Below are 20,739 nucleotides of genomic sequence, written 5' to 3' on the forward strand. Positions count from 1 at the left end.
CAATTGCCCTTTCTGCAGCAATCTGTAACTGGGTACTACGACAATATTCGAGGAACGGCTGGTACCAAGCTACCGATTTTCGTACTCCGGAAAGTCAGGTGTCGGATGTCATCATTGGTCGGCAATGAGCAGGTGAACGACGGGTTGACTTGGACCTCTTACGCTTCAGGGGCCAAATTTCGCCGCTGCGGCCTCCAACTGTCAACATCCTGGAAGAACTTGAATAACCCTTATCGAGTGTAGAGGTAGCCACTGTACCCGCTCAAGTCTCTGGTCCTGTTCAGATACATCTGCAAGTGCAGATTCGACTTTCGTGCGCCGGTAGCACCCGCAAGAGTACACGGGGGTAACTCCAGTCGTTTCGCATCCCATTCGGGAACCCTGTCATCATTGGCAGATTGAACGCATCCTGGTTGATCAGGGTTATCGTCGTTTTATATCCCTCCAAGCGCCTGACCGAGCACGAGCACATCAAGAAGACCTCTGCAGGCGCTGAGCTCATCGAGGCTCTAATCCTGCAGATGGAAGCCACGGAAAGGGAACGAGCTCTGGAGGAAGGGGAACGAGCTCGCCTGCAAGAAGAATTTGTGCAGAGAGAAAAAGAAGTCGTCAAGGCACCCCATGCAGAAAAGAGGCTGAGAGTATCGTGGCGAAGCAGGCGGTTGAGCAATGGCCAAGACTTGGACGACGCTATCGTGCTTCACAGGGAAACACTGGTTTTGTACCCCAGTTTGTCACACAGCTTCGTCCACGTCATTAAATAACCTTGCAAATAGACTCTTCACTCACTTCAATCGCCGAGGCAATGACCAGGACTTGGATGACGCTCTCACACTTCACACTGGCTTTGCGCCCGGTTGGTCATATGCATCGTCCCACACCATTAGATCACATTGCAGATAAACTCCTTCCGTTTCGACCACCTAGGCAATGACGAAGACTTGGACAACACTATCACCTTCCCTCCCGAAATCACCACATCTCTCGAATGCGCCACACCTCTCAATCTCACTGTTGGCGAGCGTGACTTCACCGTGGAGATCGAGCAGATTGATGTATGCCCTGCGTAGGTCAATCTCAATCGATTACCAATCACGAAACACTTACCATCAGTCTGATCGTGTTCGCCTCAACCCGAGCGCTTTCAACAGCCAACCCCCGCACTTTGACAGTATTCCCGCACTTTTGACCTCTTGCACAGGTCTCTGTGTGATCTCTAACCTCTTCCTCTTCCTCGCCACCACTCCTCTCTCCGTCGTCCTTCTCTCTGCCGCCCTCCTCTGGGCTTCTATCTCGATCCAAACCATTTTGGTGCTGATCATCGATTCAGCAGTCAACACGCGTAATCGGATTTTTTTTCGTGATGGATTACTTACCGTACTTTGTGAATCCAAGCCATAGAGTAAGTGTTCTGATTTTTAGATGTTGATGTCGAGGAACAGCGTCAATTTACTATTTCAGCAGTTCAATAGTCCACCAGATGATTATGTAAGCTGCGCACAGTTCGAGTATGACTTGTCTGTTTTCGGATGGTGAGCGAACCCAGTGATGGCAGATCGCGTACGGTTATTTTATTCATGCTTTCTGACGTGTTTTCGCTCAGCGTTGTACATGCCACTTCAAGTAGGCATGTGCATCTGGTTCTTGTACGAAATTCTTGGCTGGAGGTGGGTATCGTTAAACTGCTGTCTGTCTTGACTGATGGCCGTTTACCAAGTGCCTTTGCTGGCTTGGCTGTTATGATTCTCCTGTTCCCTCTCCCTGGGTACGTTGCCCAGAAGATCCAAAACGTGCAGGTGGAAAAAATGCACAAGGTTGGACGTTTTTTTAATTTATCGGTCGATGATGCTTATTGTAACCTCAGACGGATGCCCGGGTGCAAACCGTGACCGAAAGTAAGTCCAGCATAATAGTGTAGAAGTGACGCGTATGGCTCGCTAGCTATGAATGTACTGCGCATGATCAAGCTTTTCGGATGGGAAGAGAAAATAGACACTAGGATCAGCGAGAAACGAGAAGTAGAACTTGTCTGGACATGGAAGACGAAGATCTTAGAACTGGTAAACAACAACTTGAAGTATGTCTTCCTTGTTAAATGGTCCGACAACTAAAACTGACACATGGATAGCTACGTAATACCCATGTTTACCATGATGGCTTCTTACATGGCATTCGTATGTTGCATTCGATTACACGCAAAACAGGTTTCTTACCCTCTCTCTTAGACACTTATGGGGCAAAACCTAACCGGTTAGTGCTATGGGTTGTGTTGTTACTTATTGACCTGACGGGCATTCCAGCTTCAAAGGTTTTTTCGTCGATGTCAAGTAAGCTTCGTACTGTTATCCACTTGATTGGAGTAACTGATGTCGTTCCTCTGGCAGTCTTTGACATCCTAAGAGATCAGCTGAACATGGTGTTCTTCTCCATCCCAAGATTTACCCAAGGTAATTATTTCGTTTCCTTCCAAAATCACTGACAAACGACGTTCTTCAGCCAAAGTATCGCTGGATCGTGTCAATAGTTTCCTGACTGATACAGAACTATTGGATGCATACACACAGCAGGACGAGGACAGAGTCCAGCTCTTTATCCAGTCAGAAGAAGAATCTGACCTCATCGGCTTCAGAGACGCTGTCTTTGCATGGTCCAATGATTCCGGTGGGTCGCTGACACCGTCGAAGCGCAAGTTCAGACTTTGCATCGACGGTGAGATGTACTTCCAACACGGTTGTATCAACCTTGTCGTCGGACCGACAGGTTCTGGGAAGACATCAGTGCTCATGGCTTTGCTCGGTGGGTGATTGTCAGACCTTCTCTGTGGATGTTTCTAATTTATTACTCAGGCGAGATGCACTTCACGCCCTCTGGTCCAACATCTTGGTTCAACCTCCTTCGCAAAAGGCGGTGTAGCGTATGCCGCGCAAGAGTCCTGGGTCCAAAACGAAACCATTCGGGTACGTGACATCGCAAAAGCAGTTGTTCGTGTGCTGAAGTAGCTCTCAGGACAACATTCTTTTTGGCGCACCCTATGATGAGATTCGATACAAGACAGGTGAGTATTCAGTTGCGCGACTTGTGAACGTTGTTGACATGTTTGAGCACAGTCTTGCACCAGTGTGCTCTGGAGCGAGACCTTACTTTGTTCGAAGCGGGCGACCAAACGGAAGTTGGAGAAAAGGGTCTTACGCTAAGGTAAGCTCACCGAGCTGGGCCTTCGTTTGTCACAAGTCTGACTTCGCGTGGAAAGTGGTGGTCAGAAGGTAATTACATTCCTCACGAGAAGGCACGCGGCTGCTGAAACATGTTAGGCACGAATCACCCTCGCAAGAGCTATATATTCTTTGGCAAACACGCTGCTACTTGATGATGTTAGTCATTCCATCTCTATTTTGAATTCTCAGTGAGTAAACACGAACAGGTTTTGGCCGCTCTGGATGTCCACACGTCCAAGTGGATTGTAGACAAATGTTTCGCCGGAGATCTCGTCAAAGATCGAACAATTATCCTTGTGGTATGTGCATATAGGTCAAATATGATGACGCCCGTTCTAAGGCAGTACAGACGCATAACGTTGCTATGGCGAGCTCGATAGCGCACTTCGCCGTGTCTCTGGGTTCCAACGGACGGATTGTCAGCCATGGATCGATATCGGAGGCCATTGCAAAGGACGACAAGTTTGCAGCGGAAGTGGCAAAAGAACAGGAAGTCCTTGCTAAAGAGGCCGAGGTTATGGACACTCTAGAAGAACCGAAGGGTGATGCGGCGAAGTCCGACGGCAAGTTGGTAATGTCTGAGGAAATTGCAGAAGGCCATGTTTCCTGGCCAGCTTGTTGGTTCATCCCTCCACGATCCTCGGTGCATTGCTGACATTGCATTCCAGTCAAGCTCTACCTCACCTGCTTGGGGGGGAATTATCCTATGACATTCTGGGTCGCGTTCTTGCTTCTGATGGGGTTGACGGACTTCGCCAACACTGTGCAAACCTGGTTCCTTGGGTACTGGGCATCTCAATACGAACACCATCTACCCTCGGAGGTCAATGTTAAATTGTAAGAAAAGTTTCCGTTCGTGGATTTGTTATTAACGTTATCGCAAGTTATCTCTCTGTATATGCCTTGATCATGGTCTCTGGCTGTCTCATGTATTCGAGTGGGTATTACATGTACTATCGGGGTTCAATGCGGGCGTCACGAACCATCCACAAGAAACTCATTCAATCTGTACTTGGAACAACGCTAAGGTGTGTTCTTTGAATTTAACGGTCACGCCTCCATTCATCATTGGACAGATGGCTGGACACGACACCTACATCTCGGGTCATCACTCGGTGCACACAGGTTTTCAAATGTCATTCAAGAACAGTTGACTCTTTCGTCACACCCCCTTACGCCTGTGCATACTCCAATGGCACGACTTTCCTTTTGAAAATCAGTATTACGACTAAATTCTCTTACAGGTGCAAAAGGTGGTGGCGTACCCCTTCTTGCCGTTGCTACAGAGCAGGGATCCATCAACATACTCGACACAACCAAACGGAAAGAATGGGATTGTGGTAGGTTTCAATCGCGTCATTTCGGCGGTGACCGGTACTGACTTAAATCAAGAACCACCACGAGTGACTCTCGAGCCCCATGACAATGGTATCTTTGACGTCAAATGGAGTGCGGACGACGCTCATAAGAGCCAGTCAGTCGCTTGCTTATACATGGTCAATATTTGCTAATAAAATATCTAGTTGATGGTCCGTTTGCACAGGGAATTGGTTGGGTCGTCGAACTTTCCTTGACCATGATCGTGAAACTCGGAGCCGTTGTGGCCATGACTCCCATCTTCTTGGTGCCCGGTCTCTTTATCGGCTTGCTAGGTGGATGGATCGGTCGCATCTACATGAAAGCTCAACTATCAGTCAAGCGAGAGATGAGCAACGCGAAAGCACCGGTCCTTGGTCACTTCGGGGCTGCTATCGCAGGACTTAGTGAGCGATCACCGGGACTTCTATGATATGCGAGCTCATTCATTACGACAGCATCGATTCGTGCGTACAGTGCAGAGGATAAATTTAAACAAGAATCTCTTAATCGCATCGACCGCTACACCAAATCAGGGCGCATGTTCTATAACTTGAACCGGTTCGTCTGCATTGGCTGCGGGCGATTGGTCGCTAACGAATGTTCTCAGTTGGGTTTGTGTCCGTATTGATGTTATCGGTGGTGTATCCTCGGCTGGTCTTGCCGCTTATCTTGTGTATGGTCGCGGAATTCATGAGGCGTCGAACATTGGGTTCTCTCTGAACATGGCAGGTAAATTCCATTTACGTAGTGTACCCATTGCGGATTTTCGCTTACACCTTGAAGTCGGTTTCAGTTCCATGATCCTTTGGTGGGTTCGTATCCTCAACGAAGTGGAAGTCAGCGGTGAGCTATTTTCTCGTGCCACTCCTTCTGCGTCTAACTGATTCGTGTAGGCAACAGGTTAGCACAGACATACGATGTCTCCGACTGTTGCTTATGTGAAATAGTTTGGAACGGATCGATAGTTATATCAAGATTGAACAGGAGCCTAAACCTACCGAAGGCGGCCAGCCGCCTGCGTACTGGCCTGCAAGCGGTGATATCCGAGTAGACAATCTGTCAGCCCGCTACTCATTGGTGAGTATTAGTTCAAGCCTCCGCGTTCTGCCTAACCATCACTCGTAGGATGGACCTAAAGTTTTGTAGGATCTGTCTTTCCACATCAAATCAGGTGAACGCGTTGGTATCGGTGTGTCGCAGGCTTGCTTCCACTTCCAGACAAATCACTAATCTGAATTCAGTCGGACGAACTGGAAGCGGAAAGGTGATGTTTATTTGCGTTATTTACCTTGACTTATATTGACTATTCTGAAGAGTTCCTTGACGCTTTCGCTCCTTCGCTGCATCTTCACAGAAGGCGATGTTTATTATGATGGGATCCCGACAAGCGGGATCAATTTGAATGCCCTGCGGTCCAACGTGACTATCATACCTCAGATTGTACGTTCTTTGTGACGTTGCCCGTTCACGTTGGTGACACGTTTCATCCGCACAGCCCGAGCTCCTGAGTGGAACCCTCCGTCAGAACTTAGATCTCTTCGATCAGCACGATGATGCGGTACTTTATGATGCTTTACGCGCTGCCGGACTCTTTTCCGTCCAAGACGAGTCTGAGGAGGCGAGATTGACATTAGACAGTATAATCGCAAGCGGAGGAGGGGTCAGCATAACAAGAGAAGGTCTCGGTGCTCTGTCGGGCTATTATTGATTGTGGGTGGGCTTGGGGCGAATTGGGCAAGGAAGGTCTTCGGGCGTTGCAGAGTCTTAATGTTTCAAGTTCAAACGGTCAAGGTGTGTTGCTATACTGTGTTTTCTTTTTTCGAATCATCTATTCATAAGCGTGATGCGCACGCATTCAGTTCCAGAATCACCATCAGCGTCATTTTCATCGCAGTCGCCCTCCGTGTCCATCACTCTTCCCCAACAAAAGCCTTTACCTTCTCCCGTGCTACCTCTCCATGTCACACAGAGCCCAATATCCTACTCTTCTGGCATTTCCTCCCTCACGCTTTCTCAAAGTGCTTCGCAACAGCACGATGGGCCCTCTCGTGGGACTAGCCAAGAAGGCGTGGTTCCTGATCGTCATAGCTTCAATGGTCATCAAGAGGTGACAATCACCATTCCTCCTGCGCACGCCATCTCAGAACTTACCATACCCACTCCGTTCACTGCCTTCGAGACAGATTTCGAGACACCGAGTTTCTCGACATGCGTCTATGCAACATTTTGTGTGAGATGTACAACGCTGAGATGTGTCGTGAAGGACGGAAAGTAGAGAGATTGACTGGCATTGTGAGGATGTTATGTGATGCGATCGGGTCTGGTGCGCTTCCCTTTCTCCTTCTTGTGCACTGCCATGTACTAACCCACGCACACAGTATCACCGACACTAATCCAAGAACTCAACGCGCTAAACGCACCGAGCCCCTCCCCCTCCCCCGTACCTCCAAGTCTGATCCCAAGCGAACACAGTCCAAACATCTTCATCACTTCACCCCCATCCCCATCCTCCTCGCACTCACACTCGCATTTAGAGGCCCGAGAGCGGGACATCGATCCCCTCACCTGTCAAGAGGCTTTCCAACGCTATTTGCATGGATCGCTGATGTCGGCGACACGCATGCACTTCACCACGGACTTTTTCTTTGTCTGTTTGAGGCTCCACTCACATCCACTCACATTTGCAGATATGTCAACCCCACTGCCCTTGAAGTGCAAGTCGGAACCTTCTCCTTGCAGCTTGCAGCCGACAGTTTGTCTATTTCCGGGGTCCCGGCGCCTGTTCCAGACTTTAGCTGGGAGAAACTTTCCTATTAGATACCCGACTTCACGGCCGACAACCCAACCTCTGAAGGACCCAAGCGATTAGATCTACGCCATCTTACATTGTGTCAGTGCACAGAGACATATTCGAATCAGCGACTGCCTAAGTTTTCGCTATATCTCTCTCGATCTACCACATCACAGAACATCACAGGAATGCGCGACAAACAGGTAAGTCTTTCTTCAAGTGCGTTTCTGATGGCCAGAGTTCGATGATTTCTGCGCAGCCGCTATTCGTCGCTAGGCGGCCAGAATCTGAGAAGTTGAAAGTTGGGTGTCAGCAGCAAAAAACACATTCGCACTGCCAAACTCAGCGGCACGCGGTCGCCTCGACGTCCGCGACGCCTCCTCCTTCTGTCGGTGCAAGCACGCCAATCACTGACAAGAAGTCGAGATCAATCCCGTTGTGGGCCCATGTGATACTTTTCCTCTGCTGTGCATCTCCTCTACACACCGCCAATGATCATTGATTCGGGGTATATCCCCCACACACCACAATTCTGTATCATTCGTGTACTATTATCGTTGCAATTTTTTACTACGAAATCTACTATTTCGACCGTTGCGTACGTATCCAAGTCAATACATTGACCGCTACCTCACCTATCCTCGCCAGTTCTTCGTCCAGGAAGAAGCCCAAATATTGTGACGGTGCCATGTCACACCTTAAGTCACAAGCTTCGATTACCATATACAAGAACACCCTCGCCGACGCAGTCCAGCGCATGACTTCCGACCTGGAGCGTATCCAATCGAAACCGCACACAATGACCTTGACGCAGCCCACCAAGAATCCCCAGAACTTCACAACAACATTGAAGACCTCCAGAACGAAACCGAAGCCCTCAAATCCGACCTCGAAGCTCTCGAAAACAAGCTCCTGAACATGGAAGAAGAATGGAGTGTAGGCGAGAACCAGCGCGCCCACCTCGAATCAGAGCTCCTCCGAACCACTGAAGAGGTACGCCGTCCCTCTCACTCATTCCATTTACTTGCTAACACCTCCCAGCACGAAACCCACATCACATCCCTAACAGCCGAACTCACCTTTGCCCACGAAAACATCTCCCGTCTCGAAACCAACATCAAAGAGCGCGACGACTCCATCTCAAACCTCACCACCACCCTCCTCTCACACAGAGACGAAGCCGAATCCCTCCGCGAAGAACTTGCCACCCTCAAAGTCGAGCATTCTCGTGCTTTCTCTTCCCAAACGCGCACCCTCCAAGATCTTCAAGCGCAAGAAAAAGACTTGCGCTCTCAGCTTGAAGTGGCGCTTCGGGAGCGGGCGGAGAGCGACATCATGCTAGTGAACAGCAAAGAGCGCGTGGGGTCATTGATGGATGACGTTGCAAGGTTGAGGAGGACGGCGCATGAGATGCAGCAGTCGAGTGCTGCGCGCGAGGTTACTATTGTGCAGTTGCGCAAGGAGCGGGAGAGGGATCGGGAGGATGTTAATGGGCTCAATATCGCTCTTGACTCGAAGCAGCAATCACTTGAACTTGTGAGTCCCCCTCAATATCTTTGGTTTCGTATCTCATGTGGTATGTATAGATCAAGAGGAAGATTTCCTTGAAGACTGTTTCTACACCGACGCCTGTTCCGAGCAGGCCTATGAGGCGCGAGTCGATGGTAGGAACGCCTTCTTCGTCCTCGCGGCCTCCTTCATCCATGTCAGACACATCGAAAGATGGAAAATCGGATACTCCTTCTTTAGCGCCCCGCGCGAGTCTCAGCGCTCTCAGCCGTAGCGCCCGTATCAACGCCAACGCCCCAGGCAAAATGGGTCCTCCAGCTCCTAAGCCTCGTTCGTTTCTCGCAACTCCCACACCTCTCACGCGCGCATCCCTAACTTCATCTACATCCCGCGCACCGTCATCGCTTGGCAAATCAGGCGCAACTCCGAGACCCAGTGGGCTTGGACTGGGTATGACGACGCAGAGGGTGTCGACGAGTTCTGTAGAGTCGAACTTGAAGACGCCCATTGGTACTGGTGCGAGGAGGGTCAGTGTTAGTTCGAGCGTGCCTAGTGAGCTTGATGAGAAGGAGAATGTGAGTGCTGCTGGGTTGAAGAAGCCGAGGAGGGCTGTTCCTGCATGGACTCGCTGCGCTCCAACACCATAGATCGAACCCTCACCTCGTTCCAACACAACTCGACTGAACTTAGACCTAGCCCCTCCCCTGCACACCCAACTAATCCCCCGCCCGCATATATTCATTCTCCCACTTGCTCGCTCGCTCGCTCTCGGACAAACCTGCTTACATATTTTCTCTTGAATATTGACACACCAAGTGATCTGACGTTTAACGTCGCAGTCATATTTAGATGATACCCCTCCCTCACGCATCTGCACTGTTTCATGGTATTGCAGCATTATTGCATCGCGTTCTCATTGTATGCCCAGCCTCCCTTTCCTCCCTTATTTTTTTTATATTTCTTTGATCCCTGATCAATCCCTGATTTATGGCGTTTGACTTATGGTAGTTCGCTGATTTATCATTTATGGTGTCTGATTTCATTCTTAGGTGTCTTGTTATTGCCGCTGTGTGTGTGCTCTGTAGTTGATATATATCTACAAGCGATCCCCTTTGGTCGGCAATAAGCAGTATGCAGATTCATTGCAGATTCGATCATCATTGGCATGATTCAAAGCCAAATATGCGCTCAACGAACGCCCAGTGGTAAGGCTGCATTTCGGGAGAAAGCCTTATCGGATGTAATGACAAATGAAAATGCTTAGTACCGGGGACACAATTACACTAGAAATTCTTGCTGGCTGTGAGGCTGCAACGTCGCGATACTTTTATGAACTCCTCACTGTAGTCTAGAATTGCATTTATACATGCCTATGTATTAACAACACAGATTTCTTCGAGTGTAAATGGTCATATTTGGCAGGAGCATAATGATATATTTCTATCGTTCTCACGGCTACAATATCAAGCTTTAAGTCACATGATCTGTCAGCTTGGCGGTCATTGCCAAAGCTGCTGTCCACTAGAATGCCTTGTATAGCCTTGAAATATGAAACATGTGCAAGACAAAATGAAAATGGGCCTGAATAATGAGGCTGCTGCCCTACTGCGCCTTGCCTGCTATGATGTCGCTATACTTCAACCTTCCCATTAACGCCTCTTCTCAGTATAAATTTGCAGGGATCAATGGTCATTTATGAACCACCCAAAATTTTCATACAATAGATGGATATAACTGGCAAAAGCATAATTATATCGGTCTATAGGTCTCATGGCTGCAATATCACGGACTCATGAATTCACTGATGTCAGAGTTACTCCATTCCACCTCACATTCTGTGTATGATCTATCATCAACCCTTGTTAAGGAGTCAATGTCAGTATATTTGTCGCTTATCCACTCTGCCGTTCTCTGAACTCATCAACAGCTCTTGGATATGTCCGAAGGAACCTGGGAGAAGTTGTCCCAGGTCGCTGTCAAGGGTGCCGAACATGACTCTCGTGAACGCCAGCCCCATCCCAAATGTTTGAAAGGGACCCGTGTAGCTGTTCTCACCCACATCTACGAATTATTGGACAAGAAAGACAAGAATCGACTCATTTGGCTGCATGGCACCGCAGGCGTCGGAAAGTCCGCTGTTGCGTTCACTGTAGCTGAAAGGATGAAAGGACTGAAAATGACAGAGGAGACGAAAATAGAAACGCGACTTGCAGGGACATTCTTTTTCTCGCGCAAGCACACGAAACGCCGGACGACTGGTTATTTCTTCGCGACACTTGCCTACCAGCTGGCCATCAATTTTCCCAGCGTCCGGAAGGACGTGAACAGAGCTATCCTGGACAATCCGGCCCTTTTAGACCCCGACAAATCTCTTCGCGACCAGATGGAGGCGTTGTTTCTCCAACCTTTGCGAAAGCTTCAAATCAGACTGCGCGAGTGTCCGCCCTTGGTGTTCATTGTCGATGCCCTCGACGAATGCACACCAGAATCCCTCGATCAGTCCACATCCGAATTGTTTGATGAAGAGACATCCGAAAGCGAGCTGGCAGATCTCATCTCCCTACTCGTCGAAGCCCTTCGCGATCCTGGTCTGCCTGTGACCTACATTCTAGTCACAAGCCGATCCGAAGCACATATTCATGAAGCCATGCACAATGAAGATGTGTGGCCATCAGTGTGCGAGATACCCGTGAAGATTTTTTGGAAGGGTGTGGCTGCCACCATCTCGCTAGACGGCGCGGATGTTGACGAAGACATCTATCTTTTCTTGGAGCATTCCTTCAGAAAATTGCGAAGTCGCTGTTCCACTTTCCCGCAGCCAACGAAGGGTCAACTTGTGCGGCTGGCGAGCCGAGCGGGCAGACGATTCATCGTGGCGTCGACAATGATGAAGTTCATTGATGATCGGCACAATGATCCCCGTGACAGGCTTCAGCTTATGCTCGAGCTAACGAGTAAATTGCTACCGGGAACAGAGGTGTACAAGTTGTACGACCGTATCCTGACCACGTGCGCCGACCCTTCGCTGGCATACCTGCACTTGTCCGTTGTTTGCGCCCTTGCAGACCCCCTACCGATATCGCAAATATCGACACTCCTTGGCCCTAGTCAGGGCAGGGACGTCGAGAGTGTGTTGGTGCAACTACGGTCTGTCATAGAAATTCCTAGCGACAGCCGTTTCCCAGTGAACATCTATCACTCGTCTGTCCGTGATTATGTTTCCCACCGCTCAAACTGCACCCTACGTCAAGTACAGTATATTGCTTCGCCCCACTCCCTACTCGCAGTTTCCTCTCTTCATTTGATGGTACAAGACATCCCGGATTGCTCTGGCCTGCTGAATGCGCTCTCAGCATTGAAGAGGTATAGCCAAGTGATGGAATCACACAACCCACGAAGTTTAACACCCTCATTATCCTTCATGGTTCAGCGACCGGATCCAATGCGAGCGCTCATAGCTCTGATATGGCTTCGGGGAAATCGCGGTTCAGAGTTACATTTCTGGCTAGAGACGCTGGATGGGCGTGCCTGGCTTGCAACTCACGGGGGGAAAGAGTGGTTGCTGATCCAGCAGGGAAAGAATTGGCTGAAGACCAAGGGCGGGGGAGAGTGGGTGCAAACCCAGGATGGGCGAGACTGGCTGCAAACCCAGGGTGGGCAAGACTGGCTGCAAACCCAGGGCGGGGGAGACTGGCTCTGGACCCAGGGAGGGCGAGTCTGGCTGCAGACCCTGGCCGGGCGAGTCTGGCTGCAGACCCAGGGTGGAGAAGTCTGGCTGCAAACCCAGGGCGGACGAGTCTGGCTGCACAATCAGGGCGGAGAAGACTGGCTGCGGACCCTGGGTGGAGAAGACTGGCTACAGACCCAGGGCGGACGAGTCTGGTTGCGGACCCAGGGCGGCGAAGACTGGCTGCAGACCCAGGCCGGGCGAGTCTGGCTGCAGACCCAGGGTGGAGAAGACTGGCTGCAGACCCAGGGCGGAGAAGATTGGCTGCAGACCCAGGGTGGACGAGACTGGCTGCAGCCCAAGGGTGGAGAAGACTGGCTGCAGACCCAGGCCGGGCGAGTCTGGCTGCAGACCCTGGCCGGGCGAGTCTGGCTGCGGACCCAGCCTGAGGGCGGAGAAGACTGGCTGCAGACCCAGGGCGGAGGAGACTGGCTGCAAACCCAGGGCGGGCGAGTCTGGCTGTGGAGCCAAGGTGGAGACTGGCTGCAGACTCAGGGTGGACGAATCTGGCTGCAGACCCAGGGCGGAGGAGACTGGCTGCAAACCCAGGACGGGCGAGTCTGGCTGTGGACCCAAGGTGGAGACTGGCTGCAGACTCAGGGTGGACGAGTCTGGCTGCAGACCCAGGGCGGAGGAGTCTGGCTGCAGACCCAGAATGGGCGAGTCTGGCTGCAGACACAGGCCGGGCAAGTCTGGCAGTGCACCCAAGGTGGAGAAGAGTGGCTGCAGACCCTGGCGGGGCGAGTCTGGCTGCAGACCCAGTGTGGAGAAGACTGGCTGCAGACCCATGGTGGTGGAAACTGGCTGCTGATCCATGGTGGTGGAGACTGGCTGCAGACCCAGGGCGGACGAGACTGGCTGCAGACCCCGGGCGAACGAGTCTGGCTGCAGATCCCGGGCGAACGAGTCTGGCTGCAAACAATGCCCCGGCAAAATCGACGTCGATTTTCTGACGTACAAAAGCACAAATGGGGGAACGAGATCAACGATGCTCGGAGTTGGACCAAGTCATACCTGCTGCAGACTTCGGACAGGCAGGACAGGCTGACAACCCCTGGTGGACGAGAGTGGCCGCAGGGCGGGCTGCTGATGTCACGTGGGCTATCTTGGCGCTTGACAATGGAAGAATTCTCAAACACATGGGAAGCAATTAGAGAGTACATAATTACCCCAGGATTGCCTTTACCGCCAGCTTTTCAGGTAATCCAGCAATTCAAGACACTGCCGGATTTCTTGATGTTCCCGGCATTCCTGGCGTTAAGGCACAAGGACCGTTCTACCTTTGCATTACCACAAGGTCTTTCTCCACATCCGGAGGTCTTCTGTGCTATAGAGACCTTTTCGAGTTTCGCATACGAAACACGTGCACAAAGTCGCTCAGTTTCCGGCGCCCTGAAATATGCATGTCAAAACTGGGCTGTCCATCTCTCACGAGCTCCGAATCCATGGGACGAGAGGATTGCCCATATATTCAATTCTTTTGGAATCATCATCTCCTATCCTGGCTCGAAAGACAGTGGTGTTTGAAGGATCTGCCGTCTTGCCTCACTATTTTATCCGAAGGCCAGAGACTTGCAATGGTTCGTGTGTTTCCAAGAAAATTCTATACTCACAACCTAACCAGCGCATCTAGGAACATCTCATTCACGCTCCAGGGTCATCTCAGTAACCACTTCAAATGATCCCTTGCTTTCACGTTACTCAAGTATTCGCAGTACCATGTTGTCAATATACGAAGTAATTATAATTTCCTCCGGTTCCAGCAGATCTTATGCTTCCTAGTAGGTCACCTGTAGGACTCCTACGTAGTCTCGACAGATTCTGATCACCCCCCCACTATATATATGTACATTGACAAGGGTCAAATGAAGTGAGACTTGGAACACCCTTGGCTCTAGCTGATATCGTCAAGGGATATGTAGGAAAGGCATGCAAGTGTACAGTGTGTAGGTCAAAATGGGTTGCCGGATTGGGGACTCGTTGGTGTGAAATCAGTGATCTTTAAAATCGAAAACTACCGCTGATGAGCAACAATGAATCTAGAACCGCATACTTTCTCAGACTTTCCGGTATTGGATCCACTAGCCCTCTCGATACTAGCCATTTCTTGTAGAATACACGACTCTGGTATTGGTATGCGCCATCGCACAGTATGGTTACAATTGTGGAGTCTGATAGATGGGCTTGCCAGTGAGTGTGGTCTCGGGGAAATTGATCGCTGTGCTTACCCTTGTCCTGCTTTTGTGTAAGTTCTGCGGCTGCAACGACATTAAGCGCCGCGGAACCACCCAGGTACAAGCCTTCTGAATGAAGAAGCCGAGATATCGACTTCTCGTCTAATATGTGCAATTGTCCCGCTAGGTCATTGATAAGATGCCCAAGTTATTTGTAACACGACCCTGCCCAATAGAGACATTCAGCGGTTACGATTCGATTACAAGACAGGGACATTATAACCTTCTCTAACGAAATCCCCAGAACGTCGGACTAGTGTTCCACCAGAGGTAACATATTTGTACAGGACACTGCCAAACGGATCAGCGAGCCATACCTGCGTCTTACCGTTGCTCTTTTCTTTCAGGTATTTGCCAACACCAGCCAGAGTTCCACCGGTACCAATTGCACAAACGAAACCGTGAATTTTAACCTTTGTCTGTTGCCATATTTCAGGTCCAGTAGAGATATAATGCGCGTACGCATTGGCGGTATTGTCGAACTGGTCTGTCCATATGGTATTTTCGAGCTTCGTGATGTACTCTTTCGCCTGGCGGTTATAGCTTTACGGATTCATGTAGGACTTTGGGCACTGGATACACTTCTGCGCCGAGCATTTGGAGAAGGTCAATCTTCCTTTTGCTATAGCATGAGCAAGGAAGACGATTGCGATTGCCACATAATATTTTTCCCTTCACCTGAGTATTAGGCATGAACGACACATTTGTATCCAAGACCGACGCCGGCTTTAGGCTGCGCACGTACGCATGTCCTCAGCACTCCGTGGGCCATGAAGCATGTTACGCACTCGCCGACCCTTCTTCAAGCTCTGCGTCCAGAACTATGCTGACAGCAGTGCGATCTTTGATACTGCCTCCAGGATTTTAAATTCGGCCTTCCCGTAAATTTTGCATCCCACCTGTTCTGAGAGTGTCTTGAGGATCTGAGTATGACAGTTGTTGTTAGAGAGGCGTTTCAAGTTCTTCGGGGATAAATCTCACCAGTGGTGTCTTTCTCACCGAGCCGATGAAGCTGTCAACAGAGTTGTTTTCTAAAGCCCGTCGTATAACTGATTGCATCTAAAGCCAATAGAGGTGGAAACAGACCAAATTTATGTGTGCGGACTCTTTTCCAACTCGGAGCCTTGTTTGGCCCCGTCATGAGGCAGTATTCGAGTCTGAACAACGTTCAAGTGACGAGCACCAATTTTAGTGCCGATAAGAAGAATTGTGGCCGCACAAAAGATAGGCTGGAAAGATTGCAGCCTGTCATACATACGAGATGTAGTTAAGAGAGAAGAGGCAAGCCTTCGCGTCTCAAGTTCAAGTTCCGACGAATACTTCCTCAACTGACTGAGGCGATATGGTTGATTGAGATTCATAACGGCAGTGATTTTAGGACCTCCAAGGTTCCAAGGTTCGGAAGACTAAGGCGATAAGGCTGAAATGAGATCCACGACCATTAATGCAAGAACAAGTTCCGCAGGGGCCAAATTACTATTTTCGGCGAGGGTTATGGGGACAGTACGGCTGCTGCTTGAAGCGTGTCTGTGAACACTTTCCAACGTTGACTGTCGCAAAGCTATCAACAAATTTCTAGTTGCTTGTCCAGCGTTCATTGGTAGACTTGAGCTTTGCTTGAAGATCGTCGACGGGTTATCATAGCAACGCTCGCATGTAGGATCAATCACTACAACTGCGCATCACACTGGATAGACTTCAATTGCGTCGACTGTTACACCATAATGACTACACGACGAGATGCACACTTTCCTGCCACCTCGATTGGACGCGTCCAGGGTGCATCTATTGCAAGGACTGCCTCTCGTGACAATCTCACCACCCATCCACTCCTCTCTGCTGGTCCATCTTCCCTTTCACCCAGTCCCACACCAGAAACTCAGTCTTCTTCAACACCAAAGTATGCGCCATACACGCCAAGACAGAGATTGCCTACGACTAGTACCACTGCCCAACCGCCAGTCTCAGTCTCTCCGCAGCACCAACTTACGGGCGGCGCGACTAGCAAGCTTCAGCTGATGAACCTCAAGGCCGCGGCACAGGGCATTGGGCTCGATACTGCATGTCTTGGCTGGGCTATGTTGGAAAAACTGAGCCAAGATGGTGAGACAGAAGAGTGGGCTGAAATCTGGGGTGCTATTACCAAGGGCAAGGTGCGTGTATTCATCGATTGTGTCAATCGAGCTGAAGGATAAACGGTTTCATAGGCGTCTCTGTTACTCCCGCTTGAGCAATCTTCGAGCCAGGAGAAGATCACGCCCGAGTTCATGTCGGATCATGTGGTCATGTGCGATCTTTTATCCCGTGAAAACACTCAAGTGGTCACACTTTCTGGTCTACGGGGACACTTATCCAGGTCCGTTTCCTCTGTCTTTTCGTTACTTGGCAACAATTAGACCTAATGCACACATTCAGCGAAACTTTGACCTTTCGCTCCTCGCTCCCACCGACAAAGTTTCACGACATCACTCTCTCATCTCTTCCACCACTCCCTTCAATCCCACCAGACTCTGCATACCCCTCATATGCAGTACCAGCACACAGCACCTCACTCCCAATCCAAGTCCGTCCACAAAAGCCACCCCTACCCCCACGGCCTATACCCGCCACCCAACCTTCCCGACTCGCCATGCCCTTCGCTTCTCTATTCGGCGGCAAGCCCATGACCACACCCCCAACAATCGCCGCTACCCTCCCACCCATGCAGACACCATTGCCTCCTGCAGAGGATCATCCGACACTCATCAGCGCATTCAGTATTTCCCGTGCGGTACATCGACATGATGTGATGCGTGACGTTCTAGCTGCGCTCAAATCTGAGCTCACGTCAACTCTTGAAACGACTGGTGTCCCAGCAATGATTATAGAACGCGTACAATCCTTTGCATCTCCATTGCTTCCGTTCGTTAGAGGTCCAGCTGGGAAGAAGAAACTTCACGATATCGGCGCAAGCCCGAGTAGACACGGGACATGGGCCGTTAATCTGGATGCAGGGAAGGATCGCCCCGAAGAATTGGCTGAGAAATTCCAGGAATTTTATCTAGAATTGGAGAGAGAAATACGGATTGAGATCGAGAAAGAGAAAGGAGAGGCATCGGAAGAAGAGCAAGAGTCCAGGGTCAAGGAAGTCGTTGAAGTGGTCGAGGGGACTCTATCTACTCTGTTTTACGATCGGTACGTGTACAGCATGGAAGGACCAGTTTTCCTATTCTTGGTGCTGATTTCTACTAGGCTATTCCTCCCATCTCACTCTGACGATGCCCCACATGACGAGGCACTATCAAGCCACATCGCAGCTCTCAACCTTCTTGACCTCGGGCTCGAGCATCTTGATGTTGACGTTGGCAGTGCAGGATCCGAGATCGATGTCGTAGTCCGAGCATGTGGAGAGAGTAAGTTTCCCAATCCATTCACTCTTGCTGGTCGTTCATCTTCATTGATACTTTCACAGCATTATCTCAGCTAGACATCGCCTGTAGATCTCCCGGTGACAAAGCCGCTGTGCTGGTTGCGGCGCACAAGATCGTAGTAGGTGAGTGAGATGCATATATGCATGCATGTTATGCCCTGACATATGATTTCAATCGAATAAAGATGGTCTTTCCCGCCTTCCTCCAATTAAACTCAGCAATGGCGATAAACAGCGCGAAGAACCCGAACCGAAAGCTGTGGATGGCCCGATCGTGGCGTCTCCTAATGTGACATCCTCACCAGATCCACAACTTGATGGGGATGCAGCTCGCGGGTCACCTGAGAAGTTGTCTGAGGTCTCATCCCCACAGCCACCATCTTTGACTACGACGCCCTCCGATATCCACCACCACACCCCCTCGCCCCAAGTAAGCATCTCCCCCGTCCAGGAACCGACAACAGTCTCCGGTGACGTCCTCCTCCCACTACTCATCTTCGCCGTTGTCAAATCAAACCCCGTACGCCTCGTCTCGCATCTTCTGTTCACACAGCGGTACCGCAATGCTGCGTTCGCTGGTGGAGAGGAAAGATATTGTTTGATTAATTTGATGGCTGTCGTAGAGTTCTTGGAGAATGTGGATCTTGGTGCTGTGGGTGTTGGGGAGGGTGTTGGTATTGTTAGGTGGGTGTTCAAGCTTTTCGATCACTCCAATTCGTGGGTTTGCTTGATTCAAACCGCTGTTCCTTATTTCCCATATTCTAATGTCCATTCTCATTCGATGCGCTAACATCAATTGTCTACAGCACCGCAGACCTCACTCCAATCCCAATCGTACGCACCACACTTCCACCAGACGCACCTGCAGATGCGCCCGGCAGCCTCCGCGGACGCGTAGAACAAGGTGTCGACGCCATCGCTGGGTCCGCTAATAAAGTAATCACGGGCGTCGTAGACAGCTCATTCGGCGTCCTCCGCTCTTTCCTACCATCTGCACCAACCGCAACATCTGCTCTTACTTCAGCATCTGCCGTAAACCCAACATCTACGTCTGCCCCTGCTACAGAGACCAGCGACGCGCGGTGGAACATGGGGTTGTTGAGGCGCGAGAGCGGGTTTTCGATTGCGAGTTTGGTGCCTGGAAGGAAGGGAGAGGGGAAAGGGGAGGAGGGGCAGAGGGAGCTCGTGGATGTGTCGTCAAGGCCGGGGTCTATACGCTCGATCTATGTGAATCAGGATGTGGGGGTGGATGGGACTGAGGAGGAGAGCGACGAGAGCGACGACGATGACGACGAAGAGGGCGAAGAGGAAGACGAAAGTGAGGAAGAGGAACATGCACCCGATGCAAGAAGCATTCGAAGCTTTGAGAGCATGCTGAGCGGGGATAGCGGGAGGGCACGAAAGAAGAAAAAGAAGCTTGCTGGGCTGAGTAGGAAGAGCTTGACGGATCGCCTGGCGCAGGTGCCAGGGTTGTCGAGGCTTTCTGGAACGGATCCGCATAAGGTCTGTCTTTGCTGATTCGTACATCAAAGCTATTACTGATGTGCTTTATAATTTATCTTCATCCTGTGTAGACGGCATCACCCCCCATCACACGCTCCTCGTTGCTACTTCCCTCACACCACAACCGGTTCGACTCACCAACATCATCACGCGCGCCGTCTCCCATCTTGATACGGCTTCCTGCGCCTAATAAGAGGTTTATGGAGTGTGCCGAGGATGATTTGAGGGTGTCAGAGGTGGGAGAGTTGTTAAGGGAGTATAAACGATTAGTAGAATGTGTGCGGGCTATGGGTGCGTTTGATGAGTGATGAGTGATGAGTGGTGTTGGGTGGTTTGGTTGTACTTGGGGATGGCGGTGCTAGGAGGGATTGGTGATTTGGTTGTATCGAGCGCTTGAGATTTATGTTCTTCGCAAGTTGCTGCTTACCTGAGTCGAATTATCATTTACAGGACATTGGGTCTCAGGTTTATTTATCACCAGGTGGGATACCGGTGAGCAGCGCATGGTCAATATTCTGGAAAGCTGCGGCGACACATAATCTCGGATCCTTCACTGACGTCGATAAGCAAGCTCAAGCTTAAGCAAGGCGCCTATGACATTATTAATAGCAGCCCCTCATCTTGGGCGTCTGACGTTGTGGAGTAGCATATAAACGCAGTGAAGATATCCACGATCTCCCCACGAAGTCCATATCATCAACCCGCAGAAACGGCGCAGCTCATTCCAAAACCCATGGCACCCGTTCGACATTTCGAAGATGGTGTTGGATATTGCCCATGCGCAGTCGCAGTTTTTCCCGACAGACGATACATGGTCACGGGCTCGGAAAGCAAGATGATTCGTTTGTGGGACATGAGGAAAGGCGTTGTGTTGAAGAGAATGAGCTGGCATGCGAGTTCCAACGGCGATATCGTAGCATTGGCGGTATCTCCAGATGGGAAAGTGATAACAAGCGGTGACAGTAAAGGAGATCTCATCCCCTGGGATGTAG

General features: G+C 50.4%; 5 protein-coding genes across 5 annotated transcripts; 4 read left to right on the top strand and 1 right to left on the bottom strand.

The window, feature by feature from the left end:
- Window positions 1–1,602: 1,602 nt before the first annotated feature.
- Window positions 1,603–5,378, top strand: DEU56DRAFT_975097 (ABC transporter type 1, transmembrane domain-containing protein; the record flags this gene model as incomplete). The annotated part of the gene is made up of 23 exons (XM_041359571.1): window positions 1,603–1,667; window positions 1,718–1,814; window positions 1,865–1,895; window positions 1,942–2,077; window positions 2,129–2,174; window positions 2,232–2,250; window positions 2,301–2,327; window positions 2,385–2,447; window positions 2,497–2,796; window positions 2,847–2,870; window positions 2,905–2,957; window positions 3,007–3,055; window positions 3,108–3,195; window positions 3,332–3,371; window positions 3,422–3,514; window positions 3,565–3,832; window positions 3,884–4,052; window positions 4,100–4,243; window positions 4,292–4,340; window positions 4,677–4,689; window positions 4,739–4,978; window positions 5,030–5,132; window positions 5,182–5,378. Coding segments are annotated over exons 1-23 (2,304 nt in total), but the record flags the coding sequence as incomplete, so codon positions are not given.
- Window positions 5,379–6,417: 1,039 nt separating this feature from the next.
- DEU56DRAFT_934066 (uncharacterized protein) lies at window positions 6,418–9,521 on the top strand (the record flags this gene model as incomplete). Its single annotated transcript, XM_041358768.1, has 5 exons — window positions 6,418–6,845; window positions 6,953–7,326; window positions 8,096–8,358; window positions 8,407–8,901; window positions 8,952–9,521. The coding sequence occupies 5 exons, from the start codon at window positions 6,418–6,420 to the stop codon at window positions 9,519–9,521; spliced, it is 2,130 nt and encodes a 709-aa protein (XP_041201326.1).
- Window positions 9,522–10,616: 1,095 nt separating this feature from the next.
- DEU56DRAFT_191327 (uncharacterized protein) lies at window positions 10,617–13,094 on the top strand. Its single transcript, XM_041344992.1, has 3 exons — window positions 10,617–10,749; window positions 10,802–12,662; window positions 12,797–13,094. The coding sequence occupies exons 2-3, from the start codon at window positions 10,811–10,813 to the stop codon at window positions 12,988–12,990; spliced, it is 2,046 nt and encodes a 681-aa protein (XP_041201327.1). The 5' UTR covers window positions 10,617–10,749; window positions 10,802–10,810; the 3' UTR covers window positions 12,991–13,094.
- Window positions 13,095–14,387: 1,293 nt separating this feature from the next.
- DEU56DRAFT_934069 (pyridoxal phosphate-dependent enzyme beta subunit) lies at window positions 14,388–16,269 on the bottom strand. The gene is made up of 8 exons (XM_041358769.1): window positions 15,817–16,269; window positions 15,687–15,758; window positions 15,533–15,568; window positions 15,416–15,447; window positions 15,051–15,378; window positions 14,997–15,000; window positions 14,830–14,958; window positions 14,388–14,772 (listed from the first exon to the last, which is right to left on the bottom strand). The coding sequence occupies exons 1-8, from the start codon at window positions 15,892–15,894 to the stop codon at window positions 14,603–14,605; spliced, it is 849 nt and encodes a 282-aa protein (XP_041201328.1). The 5' UTR covers window positions 15,895–16,269; the 3' UTR covers window positions 14,388–14,602.
- An 86-nt stretch (window positions 16,270–16,355) lies between these two features.
- Window positions 16,356–20,329, top strand: DEU56DRAFT_905411 (uncharacterized protein; the record flags this gene model as incomplete). Its single annotated transcript, XM_041356717.1, has 9 exons — window positions 16,356–16,988; window positions 17,043–17,191; window positions 17,251–18,009; window positions 18,067–18,227; window positions 18,287–18,367; window positions 18,430–18,928; window positions 19,051–19,747; window positions 19,819–20,038; window positions 20,229–20,329. Exons 1-9 carry the CDS (start codon window positions 16,560–16,562, stop codon window positions 20,327–20,329), a joined length of 3,096 nt encoding a protein of 1,031 aa, XP_041201329.1. The 5' UTR covers window positions 16,356–16,559.
- Window positions 20,330–20,739: the final 410 nt, after the last annotated feature.

This window comes from Suillus clintonianus (assembly GCF_016758775.1).
Source record: "Suillus clintonianus strain FC179 chromosome Unknown DEU56scaffold_177, whole genome shotgun sequence".
In the NCBI taxonomy this organism is placed as follows: domain Eukaryota; kingdom Fungi; phylum Basidiomycota; class Agaricomycetes; order Boletales; family Suillaceae; genus Suillus; species Suillus clintonianus.